The following is an 18756-nucleotide window of genomic DNA, read 5'->3' as shown; positions in this document are numbered from 1 at the left end:
GAGACCCCGGCCTCGATGTCATGGACAGGAGGTGGACACCTTGTCCCACGCCAGGCACATCCGATGCTCCCTTCGGGGCTGAGACAAAGGAGGGGTGAGTCTGCCTCCTTGAGCAGCCGGAAGGTACCAAGCCACCCTGGGCGAGGTCTGCAGAGGCAGGAAGAGGCTGGCTGGAAGGGAAGGGAGAGTGGGCTGGGGTCCACAGGCCACCCTGGGCCCCCGGAGCCAAGGCCCCTTGGGATTGCAGGTCTGGCCAATGACGCAGGGACAGCATTCCGGACACAGTGGTGGCTTGGGGACCGCAACACCTATTAGCCCTCGGAGGCAGCTTCTGTGGCTCCTCATGCCACTGACTGCTGTGGCCTCCGGCCTGGGCTTCTCTCCCTCCTCCCACAGCCCTGCATGCTCAACACTCCCAGGGGGACAGGGAGGGGAGCCACCCCAATACGCCCCGACGTCGGCCTGGCTGGTGGGCTGTGGTCGGATGTGCAGAGGAGCCCTCAGCAGCCAGGAAGGAGCCGGCGTGGCAAAGACAGATGCCCACCACGGGAACCAGGACAGGCAGGCGGCAGCCATGCCCCGTGGGAGAAACTGAGGCCACCGCGTTCAAATGTCAAGCTGCTATAGGGAGCACGCATTGTATTTTTTAAAGAATAAAATTTCAAGACTCTCCAGGGTGGGCCTGGGAGGGTTGCCAAATCACCCCCCACGCCAACAAAGGGCCTAGGGGGTGAAACTGGGTACACCAGCCACCCTTCTGGCCTTGGGGGGGGGGGCTGCCATGGCCGCCACCGGGCCACTCATCAGCCAGAACGAAGACCCCGGCCCAGGGCACCCTGCTCAAAAGAGGGTTCCACCCACAGCCCCCCTCACTCCGACCTGGCTTCTCCCTATAGACCCCGTCCCAGCGTCCATCCCTGTGAAGTCCCAGGCCTGGGAGCAAAGCCCGGGGCGGCCACTGCTGCCAGGGGCCCCTGGAGTCTGGTCTGTAGAGGAGGACGGGAGGCCCCCCGGCCCCTCCTGAGCCCGGTACCCTTCTGTGCACTTGACCCGCATCTTGTCATCGAACCCTCCCCACTTCCCCCTGAGGTGGGACGACCATTATGCCCATTTAACAGATGAGGAAACCGAGGATCAGAGAGGGGCACCACCACCCAGAGTCCCAGTCAGTCTCTCAGAGACCACACGCTGGGCCATCTCTGAGCCTCCCTCTGGTGTCCCAGGGGTCGTGTGACATGAAGCCACTAAGCCTTTCACCCCAGGCCTGGCACTTAGAAACACTGGACAAACAGGGCTGGGCGTGGCCTCACGGCAGAATCTCTTTCTTTATTTCAAACAGACAGAGTCTGGGTAGGGGGGTGGGGGAGGGGAGCAGGGGATGCTTAGGAAGAGCGGGAACATGAGGAGCCAAGGAGGGGGCTCTCCCTCACCCGGGTGTCCCTACTTCCCTTGTCCAGGTGGGGCCCAACCCAGTTCCCACCCACAGGGTTAGGCAGGGCAGCCACTGAGAGCCCGGGGCCGGGAGGAGGGAGGCAGCCTCCCTGTACCCTCAGGGCTGTGTCCCCAGCACCCCAGGGCCCCGCAGGTGTCCAGTGTTCGACAGAATGCTGTGGGGTGGGCGTGGACAAGAGGTAGAATGACCGTCACCCTGCACAGCATCGCCGAGTGCTGGCTCAGTGGCCCTGGTGCCGGCAGCTGGCATCTCCTCGGTCTCCGGTTCCTCCCGGGGGGTTCGCGGGGGGCTCCTTCACTGGGGGGCCTCGGCGGCGATGGCCTTCTCCACCCGCAGGTACCAGGGCTGGATGTGGGTGTGCCGCATCAGGTCGTCGAAGGCCTCCAGGCCCTCCATCACGCGCAGCACACCATACACCGCCTGGGGGCGCACAGAGGGCATCCAGACCTGCCCGCCACCTGCCAGCTGCGTGCCCTGGGGCCCGCTCCCCGCTCTGCGAGCTCCACAACCCACTGCAGGGCTCATTTGCCGCGGGGCTTTGAACAAAGCAGGGGGAAACTGTAGGTTTGGCCTGCCCCATACACACACCCCGCTTTTGGACAACACCCCCCACCAGAGTTTCCTTTGAGAAAACGCCTCCCCCACTCTCAGATCCTGGGACCTCCCCATAGCGCTGGGCCTGCTGGGCCTGCCAATCAATGTTTCACGCTGGCTACAGGGATGCTTCACCGTGGACGTGGAAGCCAGGACTTTTGCTGGGGGAGCCTGGGGCACTGGACAAAGGCTGGCCTTGGGCTGAGGTCACCTCCAAGGAGTTGGAATACAACAGGGCATTGAGCCCCGGTAACACCACTCGGGCCCCGGGATCCAGCTAGGCCTGAAGCCAACCCTTCCATGACACTCGTCAGTTATGGGAACCAAGACGGTTCCTTGTAGCTGGCTTTCCTTACGCCCCTGGTAACATGGAGCCGGTGCCTCTGATGTGAGGGAGCTGGAGGGGTAGCCCTGCCTACACCTGGGCCCTTCCCTCCTGGGCTCCCCCGACCCACACACGGGACCCAGTCTGGGCACCTCCTCCCCACCACCACGCTCACCAGATCAGCCAGGTTGGGCTTCTGGCCCCCCATGAAAGGCCGGTCTTTGCCCACAGCTGCCACCCACTTGTTGGCAGCCTCATACAGGTCCTCGCGCACATCCTCCTGGAGGTGGTGCCTGGGCAGGGACAGGGGTGGTCCATCAGGAAACGCCGACCCAGGCCCAGGTGAGGCCAATGCGAAGGCCATCACGTACGCGTGCACACATGCACCATCACCTGCTCTTGAGCCGCTTGCTGATGAAGTACATGGCAGCTGCGCCCACGTACTTGGCCATGGCGCCCTCCACAGCCCCGAACTTGCCCTCCCGGACAATGTAGTCGAAGGAGGCCAGGGCCTCGGCGGGCGTGCGGTACACGTTGGGGGAGATCAGGTGCACCAGCCAGTCGTCCGCCCACTGCCGCCACTTCATCTCCTCCCTGCGGGGAAGCAGGGCACAGGGCTGGCCAGGGGGCTTCCTCAGCCGGGGCCTGGGAGTTGGGGAGCAGGCCCAATATCCAGCCCTCCCAGTGCATGATGGGAGCCGAGGTCTGGGCAGCAGGTCCTCATAGAGACCCAGCCCAGCTCTCGTGGCCTCCCTCGCTGCTCACCCCGCACAGCATCTCATTCAGCCGGGTCCCCTCTGAGGAAGACCCCCTCCCCCGCCATGCCGCCCTCCCGGGCAGCCCCAGCCCCACTCACGTCCTGGCCTCCTTCCCACCATACATGCGCTGGGCCTCCTTCTCGTCTAGCATGAGCCAGTACTTGTTGCAGAACTCGGTCACCTCCTTGCCCTGGTCATTGGTGGCCTTCATGGGTGGATAGTAGGTGATGATGACATCCAGGGGCTGCCTTCAGGAGACATCCAGAGTCTCACCCCAACTCCTTCCTCCTCCGGGAGACCCAGCCCTCGCCTCCTTGGGGTGAATATCCACCCCGGCCTGACCCAGCCCGGGGGTGAAGCCGGAACCGACCCATAAAAGTGCAGCACGAGGGATGTGGGGAGACATCGGAGCCCTTCCCCGACGGGGGGAGATGTGCGAAGGAGAGGACGGGGGAGGCTCTGAGTGGGACACCCATGACCCGTTCTGGAAGTGCCAGCAGCAGCCCCCCCTCCCCACGCAGGACTCAGGTGAGGCCTCCCTGGAGACAGCGTCCAGGGAGCTCCTTACCCCGACACCAGGTAGGACTTGAGGGCGCTGATGATGACAGAGGAGTCGTTCAGTTGTTGCTGGAGGAGGAGAGGGTGATTTAGATGGGGATGGGGGTGGAGGGCTCTGCAACACCGTGCCCAGGCATTCCTCAGAAACTGGCCGGGGGGAACCAGGGTACTGTTGGTCCACTCCTGGGGGGTTACCCCGATAACCCATGTCCACTGAGCTCTCCCCACCCCCGGGATACAGCCCCCCTCTCAGGGCAGCCGATCAGAAGGGAGACCCAAGTGTGGCTAATGGGGAGGAGGGTGTGGGGAGGACCCAGGGTCTAGGCCAGTTGTGGGCAAACTACGGCCTGCGGGCCGGATCCGGCCCGTTTGAAATGAATAAAACTAAAAAAAAAAAAAAAAAAGACCGTACCCTTTTATGTAATGATGTTTACTTTGAATTTATATTAGTTCACACAAACACTCCATCCATGCTTTTGTTCCGGCCCTCCGGTCCAGTTTAAGAACCCATTGTGGCCCTCGAGTCAAAAAGTTTGCCCACCCCTGGTCTAGGCCCTGCCTGCTCCACCTCCCTGGCCTCCAGGGCACTGAGGAGCAGGGTGGATGCCAGAAGCTACATAGTAGGAGCCAGGCATTCCCTACAACCTGGAGAGCACGGTCCTCTGGTGACTGATGAAGAAGCAAGCCCAGAGAGGCTAAGTGACTGGCCCCAAGTCACACAGCCGGCAAGGGACAGAGCCACATCTGGAACCCAGACCTCGCTGATTTCAGAACCCACATTGCTAAGCTCTGTGGTGCTCTGGATCCCGTAGACCAGGCTGGTGTCTGGTGTTGGTGGGGAAGGGTGGCAGCCTACATTTACTGAGCATCTACTGTATACCAGCTACTTTCCCCTCATTGTCCTCAGCTGAGGCCAAGAGCCCTCGTTCCTTCCAGGGCTGACTCGGGGAGGACTCCAGGACCCCCCAGGACATGGTGGGGGTCCCGAAGCTCACCAGGCTCTCTCCTTCCTGGGCCAGCAGGATAGGCACCTTCCTGTAGGTGGAGAACTTGATCTCCGTCCTCCGCACAGGGTTCACCTCCACCACCTGGTAGGGCAGGGCGTGGAAGTCGAGGAAGGCGCGGACCTTGCTGCAGAAGGGACACGTTTTGTACTGGTACAGGGTCAGCTGCAGGCGGTCGGACAGGGAGAGCTGGATGGGGAGGGAGCAGAGGGACAGGGGCTTCTGAGGCCTGTTTCCCAGGCCCTGCCCCCAAACCCAGGCCCTGCCCCAAGCAAACTTGTTTCCCGGGGAGCCTTCTAAGATGACCCTGAGAAAATGGGGAGGAATGGGGGGCGGCAGGGAGGAATGAACAGCGGAGGCTCAGCCTCAATCCAGAGTGCCCCCCATCCCTTCCCCAGCGTGGCCAGAGTGGGGTCTACCTCCAGTCTCTAAGGGGAGGGGTTGTATCCGGGCCCTGGGCCAGGATCTGGATCCTGCATGTTCCGCAGGAAAGCCCCATGTGAGCTTGCTGCAAATGCTTGTTTGAAAGTCACAGCTGCAGTCCACAGCCCTCAAGGCTCAGGTGGGAAACTGAGGCTGGACCCATGGAAGTGAGCAGGGAGATACAGAGAACTCTACTCCCCTCCCACCCACCCCAACACCCTGGGTGCAGGAATATGTGGGTGGATGGGGACGGGGGCGGGGGGGGGGGGGGCGGGGGGGGTGGGGGGGGGGGAGAGCCAAGAAAGGCTGTGCTGGTGCAATGTACAAAGGATTGCAAGGGCAGCTGGGCCACCACCTGGCTGAGGGAAACACATCCATGTCCCTCCCTGTCTCGGGACCTGGAATCCAAGGGTCATCGGTTCCATAAAAAATGCTAATAATAATATCCTATATGCCCTAACCGGTTTGGCTCACTGGATGGAGCATCGGCCTGCGGACTCAAGGGTCCCAGGTTTGATTCCGGTCAAGGGCATGTACCTTAGTTGCGGGCACATCCCCAGTGGGGAGTGTGCAGGAGGCTGCTGATCGATGTTTCTCTCTCATCGATGTTTCTAACTCTCTCTCCCTCTCCCTTCCTCTCTGTAAAAAAAAAAAAAAAAATCAATAAAATATATTTTAAAAAATAAATAAATAAAATAATATCCTATATAATAAAAGCCTAGCATGCAAATCACCAAACTAAGGAACAACTGGTGGAATGACGGGTTGCTATGACGCACCCTGACCACCAGGGGGTAGCCGCTCAATGCAGGAGCTACCCCCAGCCCACAGGCCCCCAGCCAGACAAGGCAGGTACCAGCAGGGGTCCCCTGATTGCCCTGCTGGCCACCCTGCCGGTCACCCCACAGATTGGCCCTGATCACCCGCCAGGCCTAAGGACCCTACCCATGCACAAGTTTTGTGCACTGGGCCTCTAGTCAGTAAATAAATACACCACCTTAGGAGTTGAAGACGATGGGGGGCCGACAAAATGTTGGGAATGGGATAAACTGAAAGAGGCTCTTTCTCTTTTCTGTGATCTCAAAATATCCCCATTATAAAGTCTTTAAACAAGTTAGAAACACAACTTTAAGACAAAGACAATTCTAGTTAGCAGGCAGCAGTCGCGGTCCCATTTCACAGATGAGGACGCTGAGGACTTGGAGACAAAACCAAGTCACTGGCCCAAGGTCACGAGCGGACAGCGGAGGCGCTCCTGACCGGCCGATTCCGAAGTCCCGCAGTTCCGCGCTGACCCCAGCGCCCCTACCAGCGGAGCTCGGTGCAGCCCGGCTTACCTGCGCGGCGGAGGGCTGGGCGCGGAGATCCTGGGCGCGCAGGTGCCACCGCGCGGTGTAGTACAGCCCCACAGCGCCCCCCAGGGCCAGAGCCGCCCTCCCCAGGAGCCGCCGGCTCCCCTTGCGGGCGATGGCGGCGGGGCCCGGGCCTCCCGCCGCCCCTGCGAAGCCAGCCCGGCTCTGCACTGGGAGTCGGGGCGCCGGGCTACCGCACAGCCTCCAGGCCAAAGCGCGCCCGCGGGGCCACAGCCCTCGTGCAGCCTGGGCCATGTTCTCTCTACCGGCGCCGCGGGCGGGCGCGCGAAACCAAGACCGCCGGGCTTAGGCTTCCCTTAAAGGGCCGGGTGTCTGGTGACCGGCAGGTTGCCGGGGCAACAGTGACGCCGAGCGAGCAGGCACAGAGGCACAGCCGTTGCGGGTTGGGCTCAGCTTTCACACTCTTCGCAGAGCCGCAGAAACACCTCTGGGGGTGTCTGGGAGTCGCTAAGTGCCCCGGCTCCTCAATACGTAGATGAAATGGTTCTCGGTGGTGACCCGGGCGCCAGCCTCTGCTCGGCCACACAGCTCCCGGTGTGGCCTCTGAGTCCCAACATTGGCCGTAACATGTGGTTAGTCATTTCTGCCTCATGCACCCAATCGAAAGAGACTGAACCCTTCGGAGTGTCAGGGAGTCACGGCTTCGGGTCCTTGAGGGCCGCGAAACCGCCACATCGACTAACATGAGGAGGGCGCCAGAGACTCCGCTCTTTCTGCCCTCCCGCGCCGCTGCACCACGTCTCCTATGTCTTGAACCATAAAATCTTCCCTACATATTGGGGACCTTTAGGAAACCAGTGTCTAAGATTTGCCCACGCTGAGGCGCCGGCTCTCCCACCCGCAAGTCCCCAGAGATTGGATGGGGCAGATGGGGGAGGAATGGGGGTCCCAGTCTGCACCGACCCTCTGCCGGGCTCGCTCGCCCTGGCTGGGGGTCCCAGACTCCGCCATCCAGGCTTCTCCGCGGGCAGACCCGAGTTGGCCCCGCCTTGCGGCCAAGGTCAGCGGGCAGGACTGGTTATGGGTGAGAAGGGGCGGGGTCTGGTGGCGGGGACAGCAAGGACCTCTGCTCGCGTTGCAGTACACGGCTGGACGGGGGCGGGGCGCTGGCAGGGGGCGTGGCCTGGGGGCGGGGTGGAGTTTTGGCGGCGGGGCGGGGCGGGGCTCCGGCCTGAAGGTTCCGGGCCCTGGAGCCGGCCGGGCGGCTTCCCCCGCTTTACTTCGCGAGGTCCCACCGTTTCAGCTTCCACCAGGGCCCCCGGTCCGCACGAGGTCGCCGCGTCCCCTCATCCCGCGGTCCTGGAAGAGCCTGAGCCCGCAGCGTCGGGCCCCCTCGGGGACCTGGGCTTGCCGGTGGAGGCGGACTCAGGAGGCCGGGGACTCGGGGGGACTGCAGGAACCACCTGTCGCTTTCTCGGGGTACCTTCCTGGGAAGAGGAGTCGGGGCCGGGATATGGGTTTGTGAGGGACCGCGGAGCCCTCCCACCCCTCGCTCCTGGGTGGGTTGTGGCTGCAGACTCCCGTCTTGGTGAGCTCTTGCGAGTGGGTCTCTGGAAGCCTCACACCGAGAACTGTTTACAGAAGCGGGGGGAACGGGCACCGCGTGCACACCCGCCACCTGGCTCTGCCCCGGGGGGCCACACCCCGCAGCCGGGCGGTCCGGGTCACCACCAGCAGTGATCAGTCCCGTGGCTAGCGTCTTCCCCTGATGTGATGTGGAACAAATGGCACTCGACCTCTGTAGTTTTCCTCCTAAAACTCATAACCCGGTCTAATCCTGAGAAGAACGCCCGACAAGTCCCAATAGGGAGAGATTCTGCAAAATACATGAGCAGTGCCCCTCAAAGCTGTCAAGGTCATCAAGACCAAGGAAAGGCTGCCGCTGGTGTGGCTCAGTGTTTGGGCATCGACCTATGAACCAGAAGGTCAGGGTTCAATTCTCGGCCAGGGCACATGCGGGGGGGGGGGGGGGGGGGCGGGGGGTGCGGGCCGGATTCCCCGAAGGGTGTGTGCAGGAGGAAGCCAATCAATGATCTCTTTCATCACTGGTGTTTCTATCCCTCTCTCTTCCTCTCTGAAATCAATAAAATAAGGAAAGTCTGAGCAAGTGTCACAGCCAAGAAGAGCCTAATGAGGCATGACAACTAAATGTTACCTGGGATCGCCCTGGCTGGTTTGGCTCAGTGGATAGAGCCTCAGCCTGCAGACTGAAGGGTCCCAGGTACTGGTCAAGGGCACTTTCCCGGTTTGCAGGCTCGATCCCCAGTAGGGGGCGTGCAGGAGGCAGCCAATCAGTGATTCTCATCACTGATGTTTCTTCTCTCTTCTCTGAAATCAATAAAATATATATATATGTTAAAAGTGTGTATTCTCATATGTAATTGTCTGGCCATTAAAAAAAAAAGCAACATGGTATCCTGGATGGGATCCTGAAACAGGAAAAGGACATTATGTACAAATTCCCCAAGGAAATCTGAATGAAATATGGACTTTAGTTAATAATGTATCAAAAGCGGTTCATTAATTGTAACATGTCACACTAATATATGATGTTAAAAATAAGGGAAATGATGCAGGATATATGGGAGCTCTGCAAACTATTTTCACAATTTTTCTATGAATCTAAAACAAAATTAAGAGTTTATTTTTAAAACTTGTCTAATTGTGCTCTTCGAATATATTGCATGGCTGGTGTTCTCTTTGTGGGAAGATTTGTTAATAACTTGTCAACTCTGTAGATGTTTTAGGGCCTCTCTTTCTTTTACTTCATGAATCCACAAGTTTGAGTATTTCCCATTTCATTACCTATAACAGTGTCTTACCCTTTAATGTCTGTAAAACCTAGTTATAGATTTTAAAATTTCTACTTCTGTTTATTTAATAATTTTTTTTTCCAAATTTCTACTTATGTTCTTAGTCTTTTTCAGGAGTCAACTTTTGGCTTTGATATTCCTAATGTATCTTTGTATTTTATTAATTTCCACTCTTCATTTACTTCTGCCTTCTATTTTCTTTGGGTTTATTCTGTAGTTTCTTTTCTAAATTTTTTACTTTGGACACTTTACTCATGACCTTTTCTTATTATAAAACACACACTTACGGCTGTGCATGTGCCTCGTTTATTGTGAGCCCGACAAGGCATTAAGAGCCTGTTTCACGCTAGATTTGGTGTTCTGGGCGGGGGCGGGGTTGGGGGGGGGGGCCTCAGAGTGTCCAGACTACTGTGCAGCCAGGATTGCTTTTCAGATGGATCCTCCCCAAGACCCCCTCAGGCCACGGAAAGACCAGTCACCCCTCCCTGCCCGCCCTTGCGGAGCAGCACCCCTTCCAGGCAGCCTCCTCCTCTCTGCTCTCCAGCCTGGCCCTCGCCCCACTCCACTGGCCCAGGTAGGCCCCTTCTCCTTCGGAAGCCTGACCTTGTCCTCACTGCCTGTCACAGCCTTGCCCAGATCCCCTCCCCAGAGGGAGAGGCTCAGCCACAGAACCAACCACATCTGAAATAAACACTTGGTTCCCAACAGGAGGAGGAGCCCAGCTGGGACCCCCTCCCCATTTCCTCAACCACTGAGATGAATGGGGAGTGGGAAGGGGCACTGGGGCAGATGTCAGTTCTCATTTAACCTGCCCCCTAGGCAGGGCACTCTGCTGGTGCGTCCTGGGCACGGAGGATGCAAAGATAGAAACAGCCTTTCGTGAGAGCCAGATCCATCCCCACACAAGCCACCTTTGCTGGTGTCCAACAGACACCCAGCCATGGGCCCAGGGAGCAGGGAGCAGGGAGTGACCTGGCAGTAGCCGAGGTGGAGGTGCCCTTCCCGAGGTGCTGGGGCGACAGCCCAGGCAGGAGCGGTGCAGAGCTGCGAGGAGCAGAGGCCATGACAGGCACTCTGTCCAGCTCCACGGAGCCCAGCACCCACCCGCCCCAGCGGGATGCCAGCAGCCCACCGCGGCCCCTGCTCAGAGCCATGGCCTCCGGTCCCCATCTTGGTCGTCATGGGTCTGCTCACCTGCGTGAGTCCAGGCCCCAGAGAGACAGGCAGGAGCAGCCGGGTACGGACATGCTTGGGCCAGGCACCGAGCACCAGGAGCAGGAGACCGCCCTGGACCCGGACCGTGTGGCAGAGCCTGCTGCCCCCTGCCCCCTGCCCCGTGGACCCCTCTATGGGGAGGAATCGGGTGGGCGTGTGGCCGGGGGTGTGGGAGGGGCTGCCTTTTAGAGCTTTGCCATAAACAGGTTCCCCAGAGCAGCTGGAAGGGGCAGGAGCCAGGAAATGCTCACGTGAGCCCAGCTGAGTCCCGAGTTGAGAGATGGGAATGGGGGCTAGAAAGCTGCTTCTAGAAACTTGAGAGTCCAGCCAAGGCCCAAGAGGAGCAGGCCTTCCCCCTCCTGGGTGTTGGGACCTGCAGTGGCCAAGGGGGGCCCATCTGTGGACACCAAGAGTCCCTGCTGCTGTGATAGCCTCCGGGGGCATCCGCGTCTCCTCCACGTGGTCCCGGGCGCCTAGAAGCCTAGCCACCCGCTGCCCGGGCACCCCTTGCCCAGCCCTCAGGCACGTCAGAGGGTATTGTTCCCCAACCATCCGTGGCTGAACGCTGCTCACACGTTTCCGGGGACCATTCCAGGGCGTTAGACTGGATTCCTGACATGCAGTCAGCACAGGGAACACTCGCTGCCTCCCGGAAGGGATTAGACTCGGCCCAGGGCCTGGGCCCTGCGGTTGGGAGAACAGGCCATTGCTAAATGGACCCGGAGTGGGACTTGGCCGTGGCCCAAAAGCTTCCGTGCGGCTTGTGATGGGCCAACGGGAAGTGGGCAAGTGCCTGGCAGGCCTCACGGGGTGCAGGCCATTCTGAAAGCCCCAGCTCTGGGCAGGGTGAACCTGAGAGTTCCCTCCTTGACCAGGTGCCCAGGCCCAGTGGGAAGCGGGTGGCCAAGGAGCGGGGCCTCCAGGGCACTGTCCGCCCTGGAGCCCTTGGAGTCAGCCTGTGCCCACGCTGGAGTCTACCCCGTGCCCCTCACCCAGCCCCCAGTGCTGACAGCTGTGCGAGGCGGGTGCCTGCTGAGCGGATCCTGCCCCAAAAGCCCTGCTGACCCTGAGGAGGTGGCACAGCTTTCCCCTCTCACCCCGCCCGCCTGCAGGGCCCCTGCCTGCCTAAGGCAGAAGCAAGAAGCACCCTCGGCTGGTCCCCTGCCCTCCAGTCCAACCAGCCCAGCACTGAGTCTGCCCCGGTGGCGGCCATGACTGTCCTGGGACCCCTGTTGTTTTCCAAACTGGTCCCTGTACATGGAGGGCAAGGAGAGAGCAAGGAAAGAGACCACTCCAGGTGGGCAGGTGCACGTTAGGCAGCAAGGGAACGTTCCAGGCTGGTCTTGGCCGAGGGAAGACAAGTAGAGCTCCACAGTCACCGCCAGAATCTTAATTTATAGAGAGGCCTTCACGGGGCTCAGGCACATACGTCATCAGAGGGTCAGTAACACAGGGCGCTCAAGGCTGCACTGACGGGGTGAGGGGTGGGCAGGGATCACAGGGGGTGAGGGGTGGGCAGGGATCACAGTGGGTGAGGGGTGGGCAGGGATCACAGTGGGTAAGGGGTGGGCAGGGATCACAGTGGGTAAGGGGTGGGCAGGGATCACAGGGGGTGAGGGGTGGGCAGAGAGCACAGTGGGTAAGGGGTGGGCAGGGATCACAGTGGGTAAGGGGTGGGCAGAGAGCACAGTGGGTAAGGGGTGGGCAGGGATCACAGTGGGTGAGGGGTGGGCAGGGATCACAGTGGGTGAGGGGTGGGCAGGGATCACAGGGGGTGAGGGGTGGGCAGGGATCACAGGGGGTGAGGGGTGGGCAGAGAGCACAGGGGTGGGGGTGGGCAGAGAGCACAGGGGTGAGGGGTGGGCAGGGATCACAGGGGGTGAGGGGTGGGCAGGGATCACAGTGGGTGAGGGGTGGGCAGGGATCACAGGGGGTGAGGGGTGGGCAGGGATCACAGGGGGTGAGGGGTGGGCAGAGAGCACAGGGGTGGGGGTGGGCAGAGAGCACAGGGGTGAGGGGTGGGCAGGGATCACAGGGGGTGAGGGGTGGGCAGGGATCACAGTGGGTGAGGGGTGGGCAGGGATCACAGGGGGTGAGGGGTGGACAGGGATCACAGGGGGTGAGGGGTGGGCAGAGAGCACAGGGGTGGGGGTGGGCAGAGAGCACAGGGGTGAGGGGTGGGCAGGGATCACAGGGGGTGAGGGGTGGGCAGAGAGCACAGGGGTGGGGGTGGGCAGAGAGCACAGGGGTGGGGGTGGGCAGGGATCACAGGGGGTGAGGGGTGGGCAGGGATCACAGTGGGTGAGGGGTGGGCAGGGATCACAGGGGGTGAGGGGTGGACAGGGATCACAGGGGGTGAGGGGTGGGCAGAGAGCACAGGGGTGGGGGTGGGCAGAGAGCACAGGGGTGAGGGGTGGGCAGGGATCACAGGGGGTGAGGGGTGGGCAGAGAGCACAGGGGTGGGGGTGGGCAGAGAGCACAGGGGTGGGGGTGGGCAGGGATCACAGGGGGTGAGGGGTGGGCAGGGATCACAGGGGGTGAGGGGCGGACAGAGAGCACAGGCACCTGGCACCCGTCTGCTCATGCTGCAGACCCTGTCCTACCCCTCCCACAATTCATACCAGGGAGCATGGGCCACTCTACTCGCTGGCTTTAAGAGTCTACCCAGTGACTCCTTGGTGATCCAGGGCACTGCCCCGCCCTAGTTAAAATTCTTTGGGGCTCCACCGTCAGTCTCCCCCACATCCAACAGTCACCAAAGCCTCAAAGATCCCTTTGAAGGTCAAATAGAGTGGCTGGGGTGGAGCCTGGCCCACTGGCGGGAAGAGAGGGGGGCGGGGGGGGGGGGGGGGTTGGCCACGGCGCCTGGAGGGCACGGGGGTTTGGTGGCCACATCGTGGAAGCTTTGTTCATCTCCACTTCCTGCCCTTTCATCACCCAGACGGGCAGCCCGGCCAGGGCCTGAGGGGCTTCTCCATCAGGATGGCCAAGGCTGCAGCCCACCCACCAGCTCAGAACCCGCCCAAAGCCCCTTCTCTTGGGGCCGCTGCCCCAAGCCCGGCTGGGGGCGCTGGGTCCAGAGCGGCAGGTGGCGGGTAGAGCCCAGGGTCCCTGTCAGTGTCCTGAGGCCCAGACACCCCCAGCTCCCCCTCAGGTCAGACTGCAGGCAGGCTCCGTGTGGCATCGGGAGCCATTGCCCAGGGGCTGAGCCCCATCACCTCTCCCAGGGACAGCCAGAGCCCCAGGGAGAGCCTGCTCACCAGGACGAAGCAGGAATCAGCCAATCAGGAACACTTCTGGGGACCCAGGCCCAGGCCGCTGGACTGCACAGACCAAGGCTGTGGCCAGAGATGGTGGGTGGTCTCAGCGACCCTCAAGGGCGAGGCCAAGTCCTGCACTCCCTGGGAGCCAAAGCCCCGGGTGTCGGAGCAGTAGGTGGAGAGCGGCTGCAGGCCCAGCCCCGGCCAGCAGTGTGCACCCCTCACTGTCCCGGGTCCAGGATGCAGCTGAGCCGCTCCATGTGCGGCTGGAGCGCCCAGCTTGGGGTCTCGGGGCCCACAGGAGGGGCCACTCCTGCACATGGGGCACAGAGGGGGGAGGGGAACTCAAGGTTGGGACCCTTCCAGATGGGCACCTGAGGAAGAGGTCTTCCCTATGCCAGGGCTGGTGGGGGGAGGCCTTTGAGAGCTCAGAACATTATGTCCTTCCCTGTCAGGAATGTTCATTTCCAGCTGCCCCACCCTTCCCTGAACCTTCTGAGAACCAGGAAACAGGGCCTCCTCTGCACTCGCTGTGGAGAGGATCTCACCGCACTTTCCAGCCACCCACACCGCCCCACCCGCCTTCGCTCGAGCAGGGACTCCTGGAGGTCAGAGGGGGCCACTGAACACAAACAGAGTGGAGGGAAGGGCAGGAGAGGTGTGGGGCTCTGGGGAAAGTCCCCCGGTTCCCCCCTGCCCTTCCTGCCCCTCCACCTTGCACAATCCTGACCATGGGGAAAGGGCCAGAAATCTCACCGAAGGTTCCGCAGGAGTTGCTGGCTGTTACCTCACCCTTCCTGAATTTGGCAAAGGACATACCACTCCACCCCGGTGGGAGCGGGAGAGCAGGGACCATAAATAGGGCCCCCAGGCCAGCCTCCTCACTCGCCTCTTCCTCCTTCACCACCTGCCTGGCTCAGCAGCTGCCCAGTTGCCTCAGCCCTGCAACCATGCCCCTCGGCCTCCTGTGGCTGGGCCTCACCCTACTGGGGGCCCTGCAGACCCAGGCCCAGGACTCCACCCCAAACCTGATCCCAGCCCCACCTCTGTCCAGGGTCCCGCTGCAGCCAAACTTCCAAGATGACCAGGTAAGGAACCTGGGGGGCAGCTGTGGGGAGGACCCCGGAACAGTGAGAGCAGAAGGGAGTTGAGGCTGAGTCTTAGAGAACATTTAGGACAGGATGGGCCCAGGTTTCAGCTCAGCCGGCCCTTACACCTCCTGATGGAAACCATGCTCCCACCCCACCCTCACCCCCACCCCAGCCCGGCTGACCTGCCCAGGTCCACATTCTCTCCCGTAATCCCCACAGTCCCTGCCAGGTGGGGACATCTTCAGTCCCACTGCCCACGGGTCACTCCATCCCTGCCAGACTCCGGGCTCCCTCTGGCCCACAGCCTCCAGCTCCTGCTGGCTTTGTCAGTGCAGGCCCAGTGCAGGCCCAGTGCAGGCCCAGGGCAGGCCCAGGGCAGGCCCAGTGCAGGCCCAGTGCAAGCCCAGTGCAGGCCCAGTGCAGGCCCAGGGCAGGCCCAGGGCAGGCCCAGTGCAGGCTCAGGGCAGGCCCAGTGCAGGCCCAGTGCAGGCCCAGTGCAGGCCCAGGGCAGGCCCGAGTCCCCATCAGGAGTCCTGCGGCCCTGGTAGAGGTGCTCCTGGTTCTGAGCCAGCCGCCCAGAGATGGGTGCAGGGACAGAGCTGTCGGGGCCCCTGCGGCCCACTCAGCCTGTCACCCGCCCCCTGCAGTTCCAGGGGAAGTGGTACGTCGTGGGCCTGGCAGGGAATGCCTTTTCAAAGGAAGACAAAGACTTTAAGATGTACACCACCAACTATGAGCTGAAAGAAGACCGCAGCTACAATGTCACCTCCACCCTGCTCAGGTGAGAGCCCCACCTCCCCTCCCGGGAGCATGGGAACCTGGGGGCTGCGTGGAGGAGGGGCTCTGAGAGACAGACTGATGTCACGGCCCAAGCTGACAGGCAGTCACTCATCCTCTCCTCAGCACTGGACTCAGAGACCTGTGTCCTCCTTCCTTCCTTCATTACGTCAGCGTTTACTGGTCCCTTCTGTGCGCACACGGATAGTCCTCAGGAAACGAGGCAGAGAGCAGGGGAGTCCGGAGTGGGAGGAGGGTCCCTGGGCCCAGCCTGGAACCCCGCCAGGACCTCACTGGGGGCTTCCTGGGAGGTGGCCTCTTGGCTGGGCCTTGGGGGAACCCATCTGCCTTGGACGGAGGGGCAGGGGGTTCACAGCAGGGGCTGGCGGGCTCCGAGTAAGAGACAGCCGCTCCTCGGGCAGCCGTGAGCCATGAGCAGCCTGGCCGGGTGGGGCACCACACTGCTGGGGCCTCAGGCACAGGCACCCAAGGGATCTGGCGAGGAGACAGGGCCCCTCTGGTTGCAGGGGGAAGAGGAATGGTGGGGTGCCGGGCTCACCAGCTCCTGTGGGTTTCCAGCTCTGGTACCTGGAGGAGGGGGGGCTGGAGCATTTGGGCACAAGGGGCATAAGAAGGACGGGTTTGGGGAGATGGGCTCTTGGGTGCCAAGGACATGGCAAGATGAATCGCCCAGGAGGGGTTACAGCAGGAAACAACAAGACAAGAGGAGGGGACAAAGGCCCAGGGTGGGGAGGACTGTGTACAGGAAGGCCGCCGAGGGGAGACAGCCCTGCAGGCAGAAGGACAGTGGGTGCTGGAGGCAGGGCCCTGGCCGGGCAGCGGGGAGAGCACAGAGGGACAGGCCAGGCCTCCTGCTGCGGTGGAGATGGGCTGGGCTGGGCTGGGCTGGACCCAGGGCTGCGGGATCCCAGCCCCTCCAGCGGCAACCCTGGCTCCCACCTCGTCCAGCCCAGGGGGGCCAAGCCTGTGTCTCCCCTCACCCACACATCTCTCCCACTCCCACAGGAACCAGCGCTGTGACTACTTTGTCAGAACTTTTGTCCAAACTTCCCAGCCCGGCCAGTTCAGCCTGGGCAACATTAAGGGTGAGTCCTGAGTGATGCGGGCCCTGGGGTTGGGGTCCCAGGCATGGAGTCCTCCCAGAGGGGGAACGGGCCTCCCTGCACCTCCGCACAGAGGCCGTCCTGTGCGGGGTAGGGGAGGAGGGAGCTGCTCTGTCTAACCAGCCAGGGCTGACCCCGCGCTGTCCACCCGCAGCTTACCCTCCACTGCAGAGCTACACCGTGCGAGTGGCAGACACTGACTACAACCAGTTCGCCACAGTGTTCTTCAAGAAGGTTTCCCAAAACCAGGAGTACTTCAAGATCACCCTCTACGGTGGGTCTTCAGCCACCCTGGGGGACCCCGCTCCTGTCCCATCCGAGGGAGGGAAGGGCCCTTCCCCACCCCCCCCAAAACCCCCTCCTGCATTATCTCTGCCCCAAGTCCCCGGGAGGCCAGGGAACGAGGGCTTTCTGCAGGCCCCCCACGAGGAAGGGGTCTGAGGCTCCTTCATCCATTCAACAATATTCATGGAGTGTCTCCTGGCCACTCGCTGGCATCTTGGCCACAGGAAGGACCAAGGAGCTGCCCCCTGAACTGAAGGAGAACTTCATCCGCTTTGTCAAATCCCTGGGCCTCACCGATGACAACATCGTCTTCCCTGTCCCAATCGGTATTGGCCAGCTGGGGAGAGGAGAGGGGGGTCTGGGACTGACCAGGCCTGATGACGTCCACCAGGGATACGGGGAGAGGAGGCCCGCTCCCCTCCAGTCCCTGGAGCCCCTGGGAGCCACTTTGGGTTCAGAAAGACCATGCCCCAGCCCAGGGTCTGGGGGGCCCCCAGGGGTCTAGGTCCCAAGGACTCTTCCCTGAGAGATGACTTGGGCCGACCCAGATGAGAGTTTCAGGCCCGGCCAAGCTTCCCAGTCTCCTTGCCTGGGCCCCCTCCCCCTATAGCCCAGGTCCTGCTGTTCTGGGCCACCTCCCCCCTCTCTCCCCCTGGGCTCATCAGGTCAATGGGCAGGAGACCTCGGTGCCCAGCAGGTGGCTGGGCCTCGTTTGAGTCCTTGAGAACAAGTGACCCCCAGGTGTTCTCAGGCCTTTCTCTAGATCTCCTCCCCCATCATCTGCCCCTCTCTGCTGCCCCAGCCCTGAAGGGAACCCCTAGATCTGCTGCTCCTGGGCCAGGCTAGGGCCTGGGGCAGCCGGGGGGCAGGGCAGGGGTCCTAGTAGTCAGGGGTCACACACACATCCCTGCCTATTGTGACGAACTGTCTCCCCCACAGACAAGTGCATTGATGACCAGTGAGCACGTGGTGAGTATGGATGGAGAGGGGGCTGATGGGAGCCAGAGGGCAGCGGCCTGCTGCTCCCCTACCCAGCATTGTCGCCATCGTGACTCCCCTGCATGCCTCTCAGGTGCCTCCTCTTCCTCCTTCCCGTTGCCTTCATATCCGCCTCCGCCCAAGGTGCCACCCAGCTGCCCCCACGAGCCGGATGCCACTGAGAGCCAGGATCCTCTCCCAGTGCGGCCCAGCGCTGCTCCCGGGCCACCCTGCTGATGGAGTTGCTCCTTGACTGCTAAATAAACACATGCCACAGCCCCCCAGTCTGTGTTCCTTGCCCACTGGGCCATCTGGGAGGGCAAAGGGCAAAGGGTGGCTCTCAGCATTACTCCCAGGCCGCCTTGAGGCCCTCAGTGAGGGATGGAGGTCACGGAACTTGAGTCCATCTTTGACTGAACACCTCCTAACTCCCAATCCTGGGTCCACCCCCAAGCCCATGCTAGCCCTCACATGTCCTTGCCTTTGAGGGGTGCCCAGGCCAATGGAAACACCGAGGTCACACCTCATGTCTACACTCAGCCACTTGCAACAGGTCCTACAACAAAGGCCTCGCCAGGGCCGGGGAGCTGGAGGGAACAGGGGAAGCTGAAGTGCTGTCACCCCCAACTCACCAGGATCCCTGTGATGTTAGAAGATGGCAGCCAACAGTAGGTGGGACAGGGAATGCCCAGCTTGAGGCTGTGCCAGGCACAGAGGGTCACCAG

The 18756-nt window shown here is 61.7% G+C and overlaps 2 protein-coding genes across 3 annotated transcripts; one reads left to right on the top strand and one right to left on the bottom strand.

Moving 5' to 3' along the window:
- Nucleotides 1-1306: 1306 nt before the first annotated feature.
- On the bottom strand, nucleotides 1307-6894 carry PTGES2 (prostaglandin E synthase 2). Its single transcript, XM_070430582.1, has 7 exons — nucleotides 6453-6894; nucleotides 4684-4881; nucleotides 3699-3757; nucleotides 3229-3378; nucleotides 2766-2966; nucleotides 2548-2665; nucleotides 1307-1873 (listed from the first exon to the last, which is right to left on the bottom strand). The coding sequence occupies exons 1-7, from the start codon at nucleotides 6720-6722 to the stop codon at nucleotides 1748-1750; spliced, it is 1122 nt and encodes a 373-aa protein (XP_070286683.1). The 5' UTR covers nucleotides 6723-6894; the 3' UTR covers nucleotides 1307-1747.
- A 7756-nt stretch (nucleotides 6895-14650) lies between these two features.
- Nucleotides 14651-18310, top strand: LCN2 (lipocalin 2). Of its 2 annotated transcripts, none has more exons than XM_070430581.1 (7): nucleotides 14651-14864; nucleotides 15515-15648; nucleotides 16671-16750; nucleotides 16923-17042; nucleotides 17278-17379; nucleotides 17993-18022; nucleotides 18176-18310. In XM_070430581.1, the coding sequence occupies exons 1-6, from the start codon at nucleotides 14727-14729 to the stop codon at nucleotides 18013-18015; spliced, it is 597 nt and encodes a 198-aa protein (XP_070286682.1). In that variant the 5' UTR covers nucleotides 14651-14726; the 3' UTR covers nucleotides 18016-18022; nucleotides 18176-18310. The 2 variants fall into 2 exon arrangements, with proteins under 2 accessions (XP_070286682.1, XP_070286681.1); XM_070430580.1 differs by having other exon boundaries at nucleotides 18126-18310.
- Nucleotides 18311-18756: the final 446 nt, after the last annotated feature.

This window comes from Myotis yumanensis, unplaced genomic scaffold, assembly GCF_028538775.1.
Source record: "Myotis yumanensis isolate MYYU_CA2020_CCGP unplaced genomic scaffold, mMyoYum1.0.hap1 SCAF_12, whole genome shotgun sequence".
NCBI lineage: Eukaryota > Metazoa > Chordata > Mammalia > Chiroptera > Vespertilionidae > Myotis > Myotis yumanensis.
This window is presented reverse-complemented; position numbering and strand designations above follow the sequence as displayed.

Coding starts and splice junctions, on each gene's coding strand:
- PTGES2 (XM_070430582.1), bottom strand. CDS start 6,722: ATGGCCCAGGCTGCACGAGGGCTGTGGCCCCGCGGGCGCGCTTTGGCC. Junction 2,967..3,228: donor GGTGGGAAGGAGGCCAGGAC/GTGAGTGGGGCT, acceptor GCTTCCCCGCAG/GGAGGAGATGAAGTGGCGGC. Junction 2,666..2,765: donor AGCAAGCGGCTCAAGAGCAG/GTGATGGTGCAT, acceptor GTCCCTGCCCAG/GCACCACCTCCAGGAGGATG.
- LCN2 (XM_070430581.1), top strand. CDS start 14,727: ATGCCCCTCGGCCTCCTGTGGCTGGGCCTCACCCTACTGGGGGCCCTG. Junction 15,649..16,670: donor GTCACCTCCACCCTGCTCAG/GTGAGAGCCCCA, acceptor CCACTCCCACAG/GAACCAGCGCTGTGACTACT. Junction 16,751..16,922: donor CAGCCTGGGCAACATTAAGG/GTGAGTCCTGAG, acceptor GTCCACCCGCAG/CTTACCCTCCACTGCAGAGC.